Source organism: Anolis carolinensis, chromosome 5, assembly GCF_035594765.1.
Source record: "Anolis carolinensis isolate JA03-04 chromosome 5, rAnoCar3.1.pri, whole genome shotgun sequence".
Taxonomy (NCBI): domain Eukaryota; kingdom Metazoa; phylum Chordata; class Lepidosauria; order Squamata; family Dactyloidae; genus Anolis; species Anolis carolinensis.
This window is the reverse complement of record NC_085845.1, coordinates 22,680,343-22,699,469: the sequence shown is the minus strand read 5'-3', so window position 1 is coordinate 22,699,469 and position 19,127 is coordinate 22,680,343. Positions and strand designations below refer to the sequence as shown.

Below are 19,127 nucleotides of genomic sequence, written 5' to 3'. Positions count from 1 at the left end.
AGATGTGGGCGAAACGTCAGGAAAGAATGCTTCTGGAACATAGCCATATATATATATATATACAGTAGAGTCTCACTTATCCAAGCCTCGCTTATCCAAGCCTCTAGATTATCCAAGCCATTTTTGTAGTCAATGTTTTCAATATATTGTGATATTTTGGTGCTAAATTCGTAAATACAGTAATTGCAACATAACATTACTGCGTATTGAACTACTTTTTCTGTTGATTTGTTGTATAACATGATGTTTTGGTGCTTAATTTGCAAAATCATAACCTAATTTGATGTTTAATAGGCTTTTCCTTAATCCCTCCTTATTATCCAAGATATTCGCTTATCCAAGCTTCTTATTTATTTGTTTATTTATTTATTACAACATTTATATCCCGCCCTTCTCACCCGAGAGGGGACTCAGGGCGGCTTACAATAAACACACATATAAAAATTATACAATACACTATAAATCAGATCAAAAATTATTAACTTACATCAACATTCATAAAAACATTCTAAAATACAAATGGACATGTTCAAGTTCAAAAGACTGGGTCTGTCAATTGAGTTCTGGCATACAGAAACCTATAGCACACCAAGTCAATTTGGGATCCTCTGTGGGTTTAGAGTCTCCCAAACAATGGTGTGGGCGACAAATGATGAGCTCCCATCATTCTGCACTTCTGCCAGTCTGTTTAGTTTGGATGAGTGAGACTCTACTGTATGAATGTACAATAGAGTCTCACTTATCCAAGCTAAATGGGGCAGCAGAAGCTTGGATAAGCAAATATCTTGGATAATAAGGAGGGATTAAGGAAAAGCCTATTAAACATCAAATTAGGTTATGATTTTACAAATTAAGCACCAAAACATCATGTTTTACAACAAATTTGACAGAAAAAAGCAGTTCAATACACAGTATTGTTATGTTTTAATTACTGTAGTTATGAATTTAGCACCAAAATATCAAAATATATTGAAAACATTGACTACAAAAATGGCTTGGATAATCCAGAAACTTGGATAAGCGAGGCTTGGATAAGTGAGACTCTACTGTATATATTCCTTTCCTTGCCTAGTTTAACCATCCCTCACAACCTCTGAGGATGCCTGCCATAGATGTGGGCGAAACGTCAGGAGAGAATACTTCTGGAACATGGCCACACAGCCCGAAAGATATACAACAACCCATTGCCATACAGCCCGGAAAACTCGCAGCAACCCAGGATGCATTTTCTTCAACACTCTCATTTTGAATGTTTCTTTTACAGGCATTGGAAAGATTGGAAAGAGACAATCCTGGTCTGCCTTGTACTAGTTGTACAGGTAAAGGTGGGAAGGGCGGGGCGGGGGTCCCTAGCCGCGTAGCCGTGCCCTCCTCCTCCTCCTCCTCCTCGAGCGGCCACAGGGAGGAGCCAGTCCGCTCCGTGAATCCAGCCCCTGTTTTGGAGAAGCCCGGCTCCATTGGCTCCTGCAACGGTGCCTTCTCCGGGCGCCGCTTTGCAGCTCGTGGACTGAACAACCTTCGCGGAGGCAAAAGGCGGAGAGGAGGCAGCGCGCCTCCTCCTCTCTCTCTCTCTCTCTCTCTCCTCTCTCTCAGCAGCTGGAGTTGAGGGAGGATGCTGCCGGAGCCTCCTCTCTTCCCTCCTCCTCCTCCTCCTCCGTCTCAGTCTCCGCTCCTTCCACCTCCAGCTCCTTCAGACTTCTTCGGGGCCGGATTATGAAATGACCATTCCTGGTCCCCTCGCCGCCGCCTGGAGCCCGTCTTTCTCGCTTCTGCCGCCGCGCGCCGCCGGGCTGAGGAGGAGGAGGAAGAAGCAGCAGCAGCAGCAGCAAAGAAGAGGAAGAAGAAGCAGCAGCCCCAGCTGGGTCTACCGCCCGAGCCAAGGCGGCTGAAGGAAGGTGGAAGCAAGGAAAGGAAGCTTCCACAACCCACACCCCTTTGGCCCAAGTCTGGCTTGAGTAGCCTTCTCTTGGAGACTCTCCTCTCCGGCTGGGCTGCATCTAGGAAAGTCGCGGGACCTCGCGGCTCCGTGGGGCGAAGAGGGGTCTCCGTGGCCCCCCGTTTCCCTTCCTCCCATCATGGGGAAAGGGCTGGACGCCGCCGCCGCCCGCTACGGACTGGGACTGGGATACTTGCTGCAGATGGTGGTGCTGCCCGCCTTGGCCATCCTGGGAGCCAGCAGCCCCGGATCCGCCGCCGCGCAAGGTAAGCCAGCGCCTGCCTTCTTCTTCCCTTCCCTTTCCTGCCTGACTTGGAGCAGCTCTCAGTGGCCCTGCCTGCCTGTCACGAGTGGCCCTGTCTGCCCTCCGAGCCGGGCAAAGGCTCCCGTGGAGGTGGAGAGAGAAGAGGAGCCGGCAGGATGGAGAGGAGAGCGAGGCTGGGTCCTTTGCCCAGGAAAGAAGTCCCATTGGGGGCAGCGTAGCCCAAGTGAATAGAAATCATAATAGTCATCATAAAAGTAATCAGAATGGTGGTTATCGTGTCTATTGATCCCGCCTTTCCTCCGGGTCCGCAGAACTCACTTGGTGAGAGAAGTAGTAGGAATAATTGGCGAGTGAAGTACCGGCAGTAGGAATCATAATCATACAGTAGTAATAAGGATGTGTTGTCGAAGGCTTTCATGGCCGGAACTACTGGATTGCTGTCAGTTTTCCGGGCTGTATGGCCACGTTCCAGAAGCGTTCTCTCCTGACGTTTCATCCACATCTATGGCAGGCATCCTCAGAGGAACCCCTGGTGGCGCAATGGGTTAAACCAGGCATGGGCAATCTTCAGCCCTCCGGGTGTTTTGGACTACAACTCCCACAATTCCTAACAGCCTACCGGCTGTTAGGCTGTTAGGAATTGTGGGAGTTGTAGTTCAAAACACCCGGAGGGCCGACATTTGCCCATGCCTGGATTAAACCCTTGCTGACCAAAAGGTCGGCGGTTCGAAACCGGGGAGCGGGGTGAGATCCCGTCTGTCATCTCCAGCTCCCCATGCGGGGACATGGGAGAAGCCTCCCCCAGGATGGTGAAACACCCGTGCAAAGTCCTTGCAGAGGGCCAATTCTCTCACACCAGAAGCGACTTGCAGTTTTTCTAGTTGCTCCTGCAGTCTCAGAGGTTGTGAGGTATATTGGAAACTAGGCAAGTGGGGTTCATAAATCTGTGGAAGGTCCAGGGTGGGAGAAAGAACTCTTGACTGTTGGAGGAAAGTGTCAATGTTGCCATTAATCACCATGGTTAGCACTGAAAAGCCTGGCAGCTTCAAGGCCTGGCTGAGAAGTCAGCCATGGGAGAGCACTTGATGAACCAACCTGGACACAACATATGATTGAGAACACTGAAACGCTGGACCACTCTGACAACCACCATGTCAGACTACACAGAGAAGCCACTTAAATCCACAAGCATGTGGACCATTTCAACAGAAAGGAGGAAACTCCAAAATCAGGACAGTAAATAAAGAAACAATCATGGAAACAATCAAGGCCAGTTAACACCTCCCGACAAAGGATTCCCCAGGCAGAAAGCAGCCAGGCCTTGAAGATGTAAGGCTTTTCAATGCTAATCAGTGTGATTAATTGCCACATTCACACTTGCCTCCAACAGACAAGAGTTATTTCTCCCACCCTGAATCTTCCACAGATATGTAAACCCTACTTGTCTAGTTTCCAACAGACCTTACAACCTCTGAGGATGCCTGCCATAGATGTGGGCAAAGCCTCAGGAGAAAATGCTTCTGGAACATGGCCATACAGCCCATAAAACTCACAGCAACCCAGTAACGAGGATGGTGGTTATCATGTTGATTGATCACGCCCTTTTCTCCAGGTACATCGCCGTGTTCGCCTGAAATATCAGTGGCTTTTCTGAGATACAGATTGTAGCATAAGCTTCTCCCAGACTTGGTCCACTTCCTCGGGTGCTGGTGGGGGGGGGGGGGGGCGGGTGGGACCCGAAGGAAATCCCAAGCCCAGACCAGTCCTTGCCCTTCGCAACTCGACCCAAGAGGAAGGTCCTCGGTTTAAGGAGAACCTAGTGAGATCCGCCTCTCCAAGGAAGACCCTTCCATCCAGGGAGACAGACCTTGGCAAACCTCCTTTGGAGATCGAGATGATCGATCTTCATCTGGCGCAACTGCCAGGGACTTGAGGGAACCTTAAGAGCAGAACCTTCAAGCCCAGAAGCAAAAGTTTGAAAAGGGCCCTGGCCCGACTTGGTGCTTAGAACCTGCTGGCCTGTGTCTTCTTGGGTTGTTGCGGTTTTGAGTATGTTAAGGCATTTTCCCCTATTTCTCCCGCATTTCCTTTCCTCAACCTTCAGCAGAGGAGAAAACTTGCCAAGCAGCACAGAGAGCGAGGGATTTTTCATTCTAGGAGGCGAAACGGTTTTGCTCTTGGAGAAAGGAGGGAATCCAGGCTGAACTGGCGTGGTTTTCCTTCTTTTTTTTCGAGCTGCAAAGCTTTGCGGAGCCCTGCAAGATCACAGCTCTGAGCTGGCTCAACGGTTTGCGATTAGAGCAAAGGAAAGCAGCAGCCAGGAGGGAAAGGGAAAGGAACCGAGGTTAAGAGAGCATTTCCTCGGACAGCTGGGTTCAGCGCTTCAGGATCGCTGGGGTCGAGCGGTTACCGGAGGTGTGGCTCCCTCTCCCTAACCGGGTTGCTGTGAGTTTTCCGGGCTGTATGGCCATGTTCCAAAAGCATTCTTTCCCGACGTTTCGCCTGCATCTATGGCAGACATCCCCAGAGGCTGTGAGGTCTGTTGGAAACTAGAGAAGTGGGGTTTATATATCTGTGGAATGTTCTGGGTGGAAGAAAGAGCTCTTGTCTTTTGGAGGCAGCTATGAATGTTGTAATTGGCCACCTTGATTAGCATTGAGCAGCCTTTCAGCTTCAAGGTCTGGCTGCTTAATGCTGGGGGAATCCTTTGTTGGGAGGTGTTAGCTGGCTCTGATTCTTTCCTGTCTGGAATTCCCCTGTTTTCAGAGTGTCCTGATTTGAGAGTTTTTTAAATACTAGCAGCCAGATTTTGTTCATTTCCCTGTTTTCCTCCTTTCTGTTGAAATTGTCCACGTGCTTGTGGATTTCAGTGCCTTCTTTGTGTAGTCTGATGGTTGTTAGAGTGGTCCAGCATTTCTGTGTTCTCAAACAATAAGAAGCCAGACCTTGATGCTGAAAAGCTATTCAATGCTAATCAAGCTGGCCAGTTTGCAACATTCACACCTGCCTCAAGCAGACAAGAGTTCTTTCTCCCACCCTGAACATTCAACAAATATGTAAACTTGCCTAGTTTCCAACAGACCTCACAGCCTCTGATACATAGATGCAGGCGAAATGTCAGTAAATAATGCTTCTGGAACATGGCCACACAACCCAGAAAACTCACAGCAACCCAGTGATTCCGGGCATGAAAGCCTATGACAATATGGTCCCTAACCTTTTACTTAGCCCGCGCTGCCATCCCTTCCAGTGTGTGCCTGCATGGGGTTGTGGGCATTGCTGGATGCACCTGGTTTGCCCTATGGTGGTGGCACTGTCAGACTTCATGTCTTCATATATCTCTTTTTCCATCCTTTTAAAAGCTCAAGCCTGCCCTCCAACTGAAGACCCATACCCTCAGCTGGTGCTCCTATATATACTTTTCCCTTGAGGTCTAATTCATTTGCACCTCCAGTTCCCAAATACCCCACCTCCCAAGCTAATTGTCGCCCCTCCTTCAGATGACACAAGGCTGTGTGTGTACATATGCCTTTGGATTGTATGGCTCAACCCCTCCCAATGTTGACTTCGAGGAGAAAGGCTTCAGGGAGATCGTTGTTGGTCTGATAGAGGCAACTCTAAGCAAGAATCAAAGTGAGGCAGCTGCTTCCCATGACAGGTCTTGGCAGCCAAGAAGGATGGTAGAAAAGGAGAGAGACAGATCGAACCCAGGAGGCTTAATCACATAGCAGAGATGCCCTGCGGAGGAGCTCCATGGGGATAAGCAGGCTGGATAACCTCGCTTAAACCCCCCCCCCCCAACCTGTTCACTTTAATTGCAAAAGAACTTCACAGTGAAAAGCTCACAATTTCAGTTTTGTACTCCAAGCAGCCAAATGACTTAAAAGAAACCCAGGAACAAGTACACATTCCTTATTTGCAGGATTTCCCTTCTTCACAAATGTTCATAGCTAAATAATGCTGTCAAAAACACAAACATTAGATATCTTAAATCTGGCAAAGGAATTTGAGTGACTTGTGGATCTCATTTGAAGTCTGTTAACCTGTGTCTACAGCATAAGTAGAAATATCATGAGATACAGTACCCTCTTGTGTTCCTATACTGAAAAATGACTTACAGGGTGTATGGTTTTGCCTAAGATTGCAATCCTACCTTTAGTGTCTTGGTAGTCACACCACTGACATTAAACAGAATTTACTTTTGAGCGGATTGAGCTGTAAACCCTTTTGTTGTACTGTCAGCCTAGTTGTTTTGAGTGACCAAACACTTAGAATCAAGTGAAAACACACTAAAGGCTGAATTTCCTTTCAAGCCTGTTTCAGTCTGAAGAATTAATACCACCAGGCACCAGCAGAGGGGTGATATTTTAAGTCTAACTTTTAAAAAATGGTTTACTGATATATCCCAGATCTACTCGAATAAAAGGTTATTTGTATACCTGCTGAATGAAGTCATATGGAAAGTTTATAGGATTCTCCCAACTCATGTCAAATATTTGCTGATCTGCTGAACTCCTTGTATTTATCTCATAAACAAATATAAAGGTTAATTGGGAAGCAAGTCAATAAAATCAATCCAATGGGAAGATAATATGATTAGTATTGGAACTGAAGGGAAAGTGGGAGAGACATTGTGAATGGCACAACTTTTGGATTACGAGTACTCCTTTGTCTATTCATAATCTCTTGACAGTCTCAGTGCCTAGAGCTGATCTTTCTTTGCCTTTGCTTGGCTCAGCTGAAACAGAGTTTTACTGAATAACTCTTCTCCTGCTGGACTCTTTGTTTTTGCATCTATCTAAAATATAATGTACCTTTAAGTATCTGTGTGTATATACAGAAGAATACCCATTTATAGTTATCGCTGTCTCTTGAAGATAACAGTAAAATAGCTCCCTCAAAACTATTTCTGTGTTTTCCTGTTTTTGTGCTTCTTGGTTGATGTGTTGCTAGCTACATTCTCTGACTGTTCTTGCATAGAACATCAAACTTCAATATTAGATTTTCCTTGGTTACTACATTACTAGACATGTGCTTTGCAGGACTCCACCAGTAATGGCTTTCTTGAACTTTCCTCTGCCACACACCATTTGGCTCAATAATAAACAGTAGAAAGAAGTCTAATTTATGTGATGATTGCTATACTGCACACTGGAAGGAGGAACAGTTTCAGTAAACAAACTGAGTGACCTGTTTTTACTGTTAGCGTGAGGAATGGGAATTGTGGGGAGTGGCAGGAAGATCAGAGGTAACACACTTATTCCACCCCACGACTGAAAAATACTGTGTAGTGCACCAACTTCAGTAGGTTGCTATCCCTAATCATGTTGTTGAGAATCTTTCACCACCTTCTCCAATTGACTAGTTCCAATCAACTGCTATTCTGAGCTTCTGCAGAGCACCCAAGAAAAACCCAAACTTCATGAGAATCTGGTGCGTGCACCAAAGATTCTCTTCCAAATGGACAGCATTCACAGCATCTTTCCTCCCCCTGTTGATAGGAACCAGCATAGGACAAACTATTTCTTATGCCAAGAAGAAAATACATATTTCACCAACATTATCTCAGTTAAAGAGGGATACTATCAATAGTACAAGGTAGATGTCTCTGAACTTTTCTTTCTTTCCAAAGCAGCTTGTGAAAGTTACATTTCAAAGCATTTTATAGGTATTGGTTGACTACCAGGAATAATGGGATGCATTCCCAGTACTGTGTATATTGATTGTTTAATTGCTCTTATTCATATACTTTGGTCAAGTGCCTTCCATATTTTTGTATGGGAAGCAGAAAGTCGAAATGATCTCCCTCTGTTCTGGATTGGAGTTGCATCAGCCCAACTAAAGAGACCAAAGATTGCAAAATGGCTCCCTCTCTGGAATCTGTGGTCTGGTGCAGCTGCTTCCCATCATTTCAGTGGCTTGAGTTGGAGAGGAGATTTGTACTTAAAAGTGAGGTTTTAATTGATTATTCTCAACAACAAAGCTAAACACAGTAATAGTTGTCATAATCATGGAAGCTACCATGTTACAAAATATCTGTGATTTGTTCATTCCAATGTTTTCCTTGGCTTGTTGGTATTCATGAATCTGAATTATCTATTCTTCTCTTCTAATACTACTATTGTTTTAAGCCTTGTCCATGTGCCCAATTAGTAAATCCTTATGTACGCAGTGCTGTGTTTCAGAAGACCCTGGGCAGTATATGCTGACAAGAGAGCTCTCTATGACATAACTCGAGATGCTTAAAGTTTCCAAAGGTTTGTAGTACATCTGGACTTAGTTATAGTGAGTTGTTCATAATTAGGCAACAACTTCAAAGGTGCTCCTAGTTGGAAGACTCCTAGTGCTACCTACCAGATGCAAGAAACAGTGGGAAAACATTGACAAGTGAAAGGAGTATAATATTGTCTTGAACCCTTTAAGATAATGTGGGTGAAGCAGGGTAGTTTCACAATAAAAATCATGTAAGGAAGCAACCCCAAATAATGCTTGTTTTTTTTTCTTACCACTTTAGACATGATTTATGGCTGTGTGAGTATTATTGATGCTGTGTATAAGCATGCGTGATCCATAGGCAAGGTAATCTCAGCAGTTAGGTTGTCTAGATATGGAATAATTTCTGCTGACTTCATGTGAGCGAAACACCTGTGTGGTGTTAGATTGAAGCTTTTACACTTTTAAAATTCCTTTCTCAGTTTGCATTCTATTTCCTGTGTTCACTTATAATACTATGATGATCATTAACAGCACATTGGTGTTCTGATTTTAACTAACACTGTGTAATAAATGAGAGAAAGATCAAACTTGGCTTACCTAGAGGAACTGTAATACGTTTTGGAAATAGCAAAGTTACTCTAATGCTAAATACATGTATATGTATGAACCCTATTGGAGAGACAAAACAGCAATTGCACCTTTTACTGGGGGTGGGTGGGGGTGTTGAAGACTAAATACTAATTTCTGTGATTTCTCTTTTATGCTTTTCTGTTGCAGAAAGTCAAAGTGTTTGAGAGTAAGTGCTAGTTTAGGAAACATTGGAACATTTAAAAAAGTAAAACTTTTAACTTTGTACATTTTTAAAGTGCCACTTTATTCAATGATAAAGATGTGTGACTGGCTATATTACACATACACCCTTTGAAAAAAATAATATCAGGAATAGGTGTGATCACACCAAACATTCGGGCATCCCCTGGGCAACGTCCTTGCAGATGGCCAATTCTCTCACACCAGAAGCGACTTGCTGTTTCTCAAGTTGTTCCTGAAATGAAAAAAAAACCCAAAAAACCTGTCCAATCATATGTTGCCTTTTGCTGATGTTCACTGAATGTGTGGAGGCTGATTACAGCCACGATTGTAAAACCTATCCTGTCAGTATGCCTGAGTCCACACTACATTATTGGATCTTATGTCTATAGGTACCCATAGAGGCGCAACTCCTAGTTCATAGATATGTTTCTTTAACAGGGACTCCCAAAGGAAACCCCCTCCACACTTGCATTAAATTCCTTCTTTCTCCAGCCTGAACAAAAATCTCTGCTTGTGGGTTGACATCTTTTATTCTACCTTAGGCATGTCTTTGTGCAGAGATCACTGTAAGCAAATAATTACCCAGTCTTTCTGAGAGCAATACAGTTTCAAACCTGGTTTTGCTTTGCAGAATAAAAACTCAATAAAATGTGTGCTTATTTCTTTAAGCATTCCCTTTTTAAAAAATGCATGCTAGTGCATGTGCACAAAGAAAAAGAGAGAAAAGCATGGTTTTAATTTTATTTGCTTCTAATAACATGGTTTCATAATTATCAAGCATTTTGCCCTGCTTTTCTTCATCTTTTGAAGTAGGGCATGGGTGCCTTGGGCAATTCTGGAGCCCACTTTCTTTTTCTTTCCTCTAGTACATCTTGGAAAATAAATTCACTAATTGAGTAATGGATGGAATTTTTTTGGTCCTTTTTCCTAGAAACTTGTGCTGCTGAACATAATTAGAAACCATTCATGATCAAGCATTAGGGAAAAAACTGCATTTATAATTAACAAGAAAAATAGAACTTTTTATTGTGTCACTAATCTTTATATTAATATCTCATACTGTGCCATATTTGATTCCCCCTTCCCCCAAATTGTCATGATGTCTTACGATGTTTCTAATGGAACACTCTTAAGTGTAAGCTACAGTGAAGAGACGTTGGATATTAAGGTTTCATAGGTTTTAACTATTGGATCATACACATGAACAAAAACACTCAAATCAGTTTACTTGTATTTTATATATATACATGTACTCATACTCTGTTTATATAACATTTCACAAAAATGGTAGCCTGTAGCGTTGGATATTAAGGTTTCATAGGTTTTAGCTATTGGATCATACACATGAACAAAAACAACACTCAAATCAGTTTACATGTATTTTATATATATGCATGTACTCATACTCTGTTTATATAACATTTCACAAAAATGGTAGCTTGTAGGGGTTTAAAATAATACACAAAAAGGTACAATAGTACATAGAACAAAACACACCATTTCAGAAAGAAAAGTAGATCCAGCTAGGATTCTGCATGTATGGTTAAACTTATATGGAGCTTAAATAGAAATGTGTTAGGATGCAACCCTGCACCAAAACAGAGTTAAGCAGTCTGAATGTATATAGGACAACATCTACATGTCACAGTTCTAGAAAGTGTGGACTCAGAAGAAGTGTCAACTCAGCTATAACAACTTTGAAAGTTTTTCATGCAACTGGTAACCTATCAGAGCAGTGAACCTGGTTTTGCATTTGAAAAGTGTTTGGATGTCTGTTCCTATTTATGATGACAAACTGGAACATGTCCAGAGGAGGGCAGCCTAAATAGTAAAAGGTCTGGAAACATGTCCTCTGAGGAGCAGCTTAGAGAGCTAGATATGTTTCTTCTGGAGAATAAAGGTTGAGAGGGAACATGATAACCATGCTTAAAGCTGTGAAAGGAACGTGGAGCAAACTTGTTTTCTGAAGTGTTGAGCAATGCATTCAACTTGCAGGAAAAAAGATTCCACCTAAACATTCGGTAGAACGTTGTGCTGGTAGGAGTGTTCAACTGTTGGGAACAGGACACAGTATTGTGAAGACTCAATTTGTTGTCATTGCTAATGTAATTTCACAAGAGGTTGGATTAAAATCTAGCAGAGTGCAGTGGCAGCCATAGTTAGATCAGCAACAGTGCAACATGTGGAATGAGTTCTTTTTCAGGTCTCTGGGGACACTTTCTCTTTGTAAGTTCAGAGGTTGCATTAGAGTGGATGTTTAAGTTTGCATTAGAGTGAGTATCTATAGCAGTGCTGAAAATAAGAATCATAGAGTTGGAAGAGACCACAGGGCCAGCCAGTTCAAGATCTCACATAGTACTGTCAAAACTTTTTGAATGAACAAAATAATTTGGGACAGATATCAATGAAGTTTGTCTCACTGTAGATCTGTGGTTCTCAACCTGTGGGTCACCAGATGTTTTGGCCTTCAACTCCCAGAAATCCTAATAGCTGGTAAACTGGCTGGGATTTCTAGGAGTTGTCGGCCAAAACACCTGGGGATCCACAGGTTGAGAACCACTGCTGCAGATAAACAAAACAGAACGTTAGATGTGACAATTGTTGATTTAACTGAACTAAAGCGTAACTAACATGGGAATCCAATCTGACTCCTTGGAGGGAATTTGGGAAAGGATAGTCAGTGACTTACTTCACTATAGTAAATGTTGAGCTTGTTTGTCCAACCATGTTCATATTGGTCTGACTTTCTAATAAATATGCATGTCAGAGCATCATTTATAGTTTATATATCCCTGCTTTTTGCAAAAACATTTCTGTTAGTCATTCTAAACAGTAGAACTTTCAACCACTTTCTTTCTGAATAAATAAAGTGTTGTCAGTTCAGAATTCAGATGACTTCCATATTATGTCTAAATCTTGTTTGAAATAAACCGTATGTCCCTGTTGACCAACTTTCTTGAAGGACCTCATCACACTAGAGTTTGGATCCACTTTAAATCCACTTTAGAGAGAGGCCTTTAAACAGTTCAGCCAGACAGGTCCTGGGATTCACCAAACTACAAACCCCAGAATTCTGCAGGAGACAGAAACCAGATTTAAAATGGAGCCATATTCTGATGTGATGAAGCAGTTGCTTAGGTTATCATCATCTAGTTTGTTAGGAACTAACTATTGAATATTTCTATGTTCTATTTTTCATTATCCATTGAAAAAGGTTCTGATTTTTGATACTGCAGCAGTTCTCCTTGTGGTTAAACATTTAGTTTCCCTGGTGATACACCCAATACTGACAGATTTATATGCTGAGGATAATGTTGAAAGGGTTGGGTTTGAAAGTAGATGTCAAAGGTTATGCATATTATACAGATATTGTTTCATTTGTTCCATGTGTATATGTGCAACCAGACTGTATTGTCAATTTAAAAAAAACTCACAAGAGGCTATAATTAAATTAAAGTGATAATTCTGAAAGAGTAGAATAAAAAGAGCCATATGCGCAGATATTTACCCCGACGCACTGTATTAGCAACAGCAGCAGTTTGAAAATGCTTGGTGTGGAAAAACTGAAATATAATATGTGAACATGCTAACCTTCTGGGGATATGCTTTTTAATTAAGCACCTAAATGAAGCCTGTTGCCAAAATAGAAAATAAAAGAGAGAGCAGGAGGTTGCAGAAAAAGAAGGACTTAATTATCTTGATGCATCAGTGAGCCAGTACTGTTTGATATGTCGGATATAACTATTTGTATATTTGTAAAAGATGTGCTGAGTAGACCTTTCTATAAGCCAATTTGCAACATTCTTTTAAATTGAGTTCACGTGTACTTGATGGATTCTCCAACCGTCTGCTACCCTTACTTTGATATCACTACCCCGGTATCCACAGCATATCATCAAAGCTGTTCCTGGCAAACTAAAAAAGATACAATGATAGGCAGAAGCATATGGATGGAAATCAGTAACGGAGAAGGTTAAATATTTCACAAAACTACAAATCCAGAATTTCGCATCATTGAGCCATGGCAGGTAATGTGATGCCAAACTGCAATATGGATACAGCCTATGTTTAGTGAGAAAATGACAGAAATAATTTGACTTAAGAAATTCAGGAATTCAAGAATTATAATAAATCGTGACTACTTTAGAACTTTCACAGGAAGATACTTTCAGTCTCCCTGTGGCATGTGCAAGGATGAAAGAGAAGAGTAAAATAATCATAATTTCCTATTGCTTGTGCATTGGCTTGCCCAATCTACAAGAATTCCTGTTTTCCTTCTTTCTTTCCCCTTGTGCACATTTTATTAGGTGATAGCTAACAATCAGAATTTCATGTTTAGATTCTTTAGTATGTAAATTGCTGCAGTGGAAAACAGTTTTTATTTTTATTCTACTGAAACATTTTCTTAAATTTTAGGAGGGAAATAAAACTGAAAGAAAAACTTTTAAAACAAGACAATTCTACAATGGTTGAACTACAAAACAAAACAAAACCCCCAGATTTGTATGATACGAACAAAAAATGTCAGGAACATCCAAGTTAATGGGCCATGTTTGGACATTAATCAAATGCAAATGCTGTCATATATTACAGACCATAACATTCTGCATGTAGATATTGTTATTAATACTGGCTGAAGATATGTGGCTTATTCTGAGTCATTCTAAGTCTTCAGGACATTGTGGGGTTGAAATCCGAAACTGAACTTTGTTGTTAAGTATTTTGTCACTAAACTGGTAAGGAACAGGACTGATTTTATTTAAAGTATTTCTGCATTATCTCCCAGATAACAAGCTCTCTCAGGGCAATGAATAAATAAAACTAAGTAAAACAATAAAAGTCAAACAATTTTAAACACATTAAAATACTTGTTGAAAATTCATCAAAGCAATCTAAAACAATACTAGAACCCAGTTTTGAAGCAGCTAAAACTACAGTTTCAAATATTGAATGACATACAGAATAGCACTGTTTTGGCTGGAAGTTTTAAACTAATGGGGCCAACTTAACTTCTTTACATAGGGAGTTCAATAGTTGAGGTGCTGCTACAGGAAAAGCCCTGTTAGATGTACCCAACACAACATGACTTTATGAGATTTTGGGACATGCAGCCAGGCTTCCTCTGAAGATCTCAAATATCTGACAGGCTTTTCAGAGTTCTTGACCTTTAATAGAGCTTAGAAGCAACTTGTAAGCTGATGTTGTTCTTGTGGAATCAATGAGATATATGCTGTCTAAAATGCACACCCATTTTGCACTACCTCCAGCATCCAAACACATTACTGTACTCTAATCCAGAAGTAAATTCAAGATGAACCATTGTCCATATCTGCCATCCCAAGAAAGGGCACTGCTAGCACACAACTGAATCTGCGAAAAGACACTCCTGGCACTGTAGGAACAGGGCTTTATAGAAGCAGTACTGAGTAAAAGGCTACAAATCTGATCTTTCAGAGGAAGAGAAATGCTGTCCAGACCAAGCTGTGAGCCAGTACCATAATGGTTTTCTTAGTGACTAGAAGTGTTTCTGTCTTGTCTGGAATAAGCCTCCAGTCCTTTATTGTATTGAGGCAACAATTCAGTACTGGCACAGTCTCCTTGGCATATATCTGAGTATCATCAGCTTACTGGTGACCAACCCAATCCCAAAGCTGCAGATAATCTCTTCCAGTGGCTTCATGCAGATCTTCAAAAGTATAGGGGGACACCATTGACTAATGGCCAAAAGGATAAAGAACAGACCCTTAACAACACCCTTTGAGAGCATCCAGCCAAGGATGTCTGGAACCACTGCAAAGCAATGCTTTTAAGACCCAAATTGGCCAGACAAACCAGAAAGTTATCATGGTTGATGGTCTCAAATGCTACTGAAAGATCCAGAAAGACCAATAGGGACTCACCTCTCCTGTCCACTTCCTGATTTAGGTCAGGCACCAAGGAAACCAAGACTGTTTATGTCCATAACAAGATTGGTAATCTGTTTCATCCAAGGAAGACTGATGCTCTGTTGCCATCAGTCACTTTATTAAATGGGAAAATCTCCATAAAATTAGGAAAAATGCTTCCAAATATAAATACATGAGGGAAAAGATGGATATATGCAAACATCTTTCTGCATGCTATGAACAAAGGATAGAGATGTGAAGAAAAAGCACTTAATTTATGACAGACTTTTTCATGTTCTCTATTTTTACTTTCTTTACACCCTGCTTTGGTTATTCATTCAAGAAGTCACAAATATATCCTGCTTAACCTAAAGTGAACTAAATTTCCCAGGGCTGGTAGCTGTATTTTTCCATCAAACATATTGCAAACATGGATGGTGGATAAAGTGCCTAGTCAAGAAAAAGAAGAAAATCAATCCATTCTTATAGTTGAAATATTCCTTTTGAATACTTTGAACTATCATTTTAACTTCTTTTATATCAATATGTTGTTACCTGCCAGTTTCTAAAGTAAACCTTAAGCCTGAGTGCAGTAATTCTGAAAACTTCAGATTAATAGGTAATGTTTAGCTTATAACTCCATGCACTTTCACCAAGAGAAAGACATGCTTCACTTTGTAGAGCATGTAGTTCTTAGCCACCCAGTGGAGATGTTCAAGTTTAGCAAGCAGTAGTCTTGACATTGAAGCCTAAAAAAACAACATTTGCATTACCCGTCATTTTTCTTAGATGTTTCTTGCCTTTAGCTTCTTCTGCCTTCTGTGATGAAATTGTGCGAGCTTTTAAAGGCTAAGGCAGCAATCAGGTGGAAGGAAGAAAAGAGAAAGGCAGCCCTTTTCCCAGTGTTCTCAGTATGTTGTTATAGACTGAAGAGTAACTGCTTTCAAGGACTCAAAAAGAACACTAATGCAGTAAGTGATTTATTGCAGTGTTCCATAGAGTTCCCAGTCTCAAGTACAGACTTCGCTTGAGCCCATTCTATCATAATATTGTTAAACAGACAATGTTAAGGAAATGCTATTAAGCCTCTGGGTTGTAAGTTCTTTCCAAGCACAGACTTAATTTGCAACATTTTGTCATTAATTTCTTGAAAGTGTAGGTGGAATTGAATTAAAAAATGAACTCCCATTTATGCAGTGAAGTTTCAAACTCACATAAACCTAGGAAGGTTTTTAGGGATGACCTAGTTCTGCACAGACTTAATTTCAATGTAAGTTTTAATTCTAGATATTTATAGGTATTGGGGTTATGTGAATAGCAATTCTCATGGTTTCGCTGAGATATTTCAACATAATAATAATAAAACTTTATTTATACCCTGCCATCATCTCCCCGCGGGGACTCAGGGCAGCTTACATGGGGCAGAGGCCCAAACAACACAGGACAAAATATAGGCAACATAATACAAATCACACTATCTATATATATAAAAGGGTAATGAAATTTTGGCCTAGGGCAAAACAACAAAACTACACATCCCAGAAACACTAAACTTGGCAGCACAACCCCTCATCCATGCCTCTACGTTCATACAACAAAAAGAAAAGAAAAATAAAGTCCTAATTAGAGGGAGAGGAATAATTGTTTTTATCCAATTGCTGCCAGTTAGAAGGCTAAGCTCCACCCACATGGTCTGCTGTCAGTTAGAAGGCTAAGCTCCACCACTTGGTCTCCTAGCAACCCACTCAGCCCAGGGCCACTTCAATCAGGCCTCTTCCACACTGCCTATAAAATAAGATTATCTGATTTCAACTGGATTATATGGCAGTGTAGACTCAAGATGAGCACCAACCCCCAGAGTCAGACACGACTGGACTTAATGTCAGGGGAAAACCTTTACCTTTTACCTTAACTACCACCAATTCCTCAATACTTTATTTCCCATACCACCATACTTCGCCACAGCAACGCGTGGCCGGGCACAGCTAGTAAAAGATAAAACAGTAATACAATATATCAATTAAAATAAAAATACAGGATAAAAAATTGCATTTAAAACACATAAATGGTAGAATCGTAACAATCGTAACATAGCTGACACAATGATAGGCAAGTGACTACACTGTATTTACTACGTATTTGTATTGCTAGTCTGTAATGAAAGAGCTCCCGGTGGCCCAGCGGGTTAACCCACTGAGCTGCTGAACTTGCTGACCAAAAGGTTGGTGGTTCAAATTGGAGAGCGGGTTGAGCTCCCGCTGTTAGCCCCAGCTTCTGACAGCCTAGCAGTTCAAAAACATGCAAACGTGAGTAGATCAATAGGTACTGCTCTGGCAGGAATGTAGTGGCACTGCATGCAGTCATGCATGACCTTGGAGGTGTCTATGGACAATGCCGGCTCTTCAGCTTAGAAAATGAGATCAGCACCAACCCCCGAGCCGGACACAACTAGACTTAATGTCAGGGGAAAATATTTACCTTTACCTAATGAAGGATCATGGAGAAAAGACTGTCTAACTTATGCCTCTCTGCTGATGTTACCACTTCCAAAGGATATCTCCAGCAGGCTGAAATTCCGGGCCCCTCCCTCTCTCTCTTGAAAACACGTATTGATATTCTGTAGCTGTAAATACATTAAAGAGCAAGGAATGTCAACAGAGTGCTAGTTTTCAAAATGGGCTCCTTTTTTGTCTTTGACAGGCTTTTCACGCAGGGTAGTACAAAAGTGAGCCTATCCTTTAAATATATATCCGTCTTCTTGATGAAGTTCAACTTTTTTTCAGTACTCATTTCATGCTGCATCCATCAGCGAAGATGTCTGGGGGAACAAGGTAATTAAAGCCTAAGGATAAAGCAGTATTTCATTATTCAAAAAGAGGGGCCTGTTTAATAAATCTAATTTGCAAAAATTGTGTCAGGAACATTAGCCCAGATTCTAATCTCAGTATATAACTTATCTCTATGCTGGATCCTCTATACAGTTCTCATTATGACACATCCCCCCTCTCGCCATTATTCTTCTATTCTGTTTCTTCCAGCACCATCCTTGCAAATTGTGTCCTCCTTACATCTTTTTAGTGCTCAGCCTTTGAATGCCAACTTTTTCCCCACCTTCAGTGGATGTGGTAGTACAAATGTCTTCCCTTCTATTTATCATGTTTTATCTGCATATTTTTTATTAATGATACACAGGAAAAAAAGTGCTAGAGGCAATATGTATGGAAGAGATGTATTCTGTAAAGTCCCATTTATCTCAGTTTGACACTAATCATTCAGGTTAGAGCTGTTTGTTCCATCATGCAAATCTGGGCAGGAAGAAATTAAATTTTAAAAGGCAGCAGAATCCTCATAGTCAGAACATAATTCAGTCAAAGCTCCTGCCTATCACAAGAGTTTATGATTTATAGATGTTTACATGTATCTCCTGATTATTTACTTACTTAATCTAACAATGCTTACACAACCCAATGCTAACACACATGCACATACACATATTAGTAAGGAAGGAATAATAAAATACAAAACATACAATACAGTTGTTTCACAGGAAAGTAATAGCAAAGCACCTCCAAAGAAATCTTGCCATGAAACCCCAGTGATAACTTTACCTTAGCTTTGCTATAGGTTGGAAGTTACTTAAAGGCACACAACAATTACCACCATATGCTGGAGACTTCAGTATCTCCTTTATTTTTCTTGTGCAAATAGGTGATAATTTTATATTCTATTTCCACTTTAAATCAGGGTTTACCAAAATTTACAAGTTCCTTCATATTAAAAGTAGAAAGAGATTTTTTTTAAAAAAAGTCTCAATATGGCAGAAAGCAAAACTAACAGATTTGCCCATTTTATTACTTGAACATGCTGTGAATGATACTGAGAGCTATTCATACAAATACTTTCCAAATGAAATTTTGCCTCTATACTTGAGATTTGTCATGCTACATTATTCTTGGGAAATACTTAGAATATGTGTCTTAAAAGTGAAGAAATCAGTGAAGTTTGCCTGGCG

General features: G+C 41.0%; 1 protein-coding gene across 6 annotated transcripts in view; it reads left to right on the top strand.

Annotated features, from left to right (window-relative positions):
- The first annotated feature begins 1,459 nt into the window (after window positions 1-1,459).
- unc5c (unc-5 netrin receptor C) overlaps window positions 1,460-19,127 on the top strand; it is a 369,639-nt gene continuing 351,971 nt past the window's right edge. For all 6 annotated transcript variants that reach the window (XM_062982200.1, XM_003221174.4, XM_062982202.1 and 3 more), the window contains exon 1: window positions 1,460-2,202. In XM_062982200.1, coding sequence (XP_062838270.1) covers window positions 2,076-2,202 — 127 coding nt within the window. In that variant the 5' untranslated portion in view covers window positions 1,460-2,075. The remainder of the gene's footprint in view (window positions 2,203-19,127) is intronic.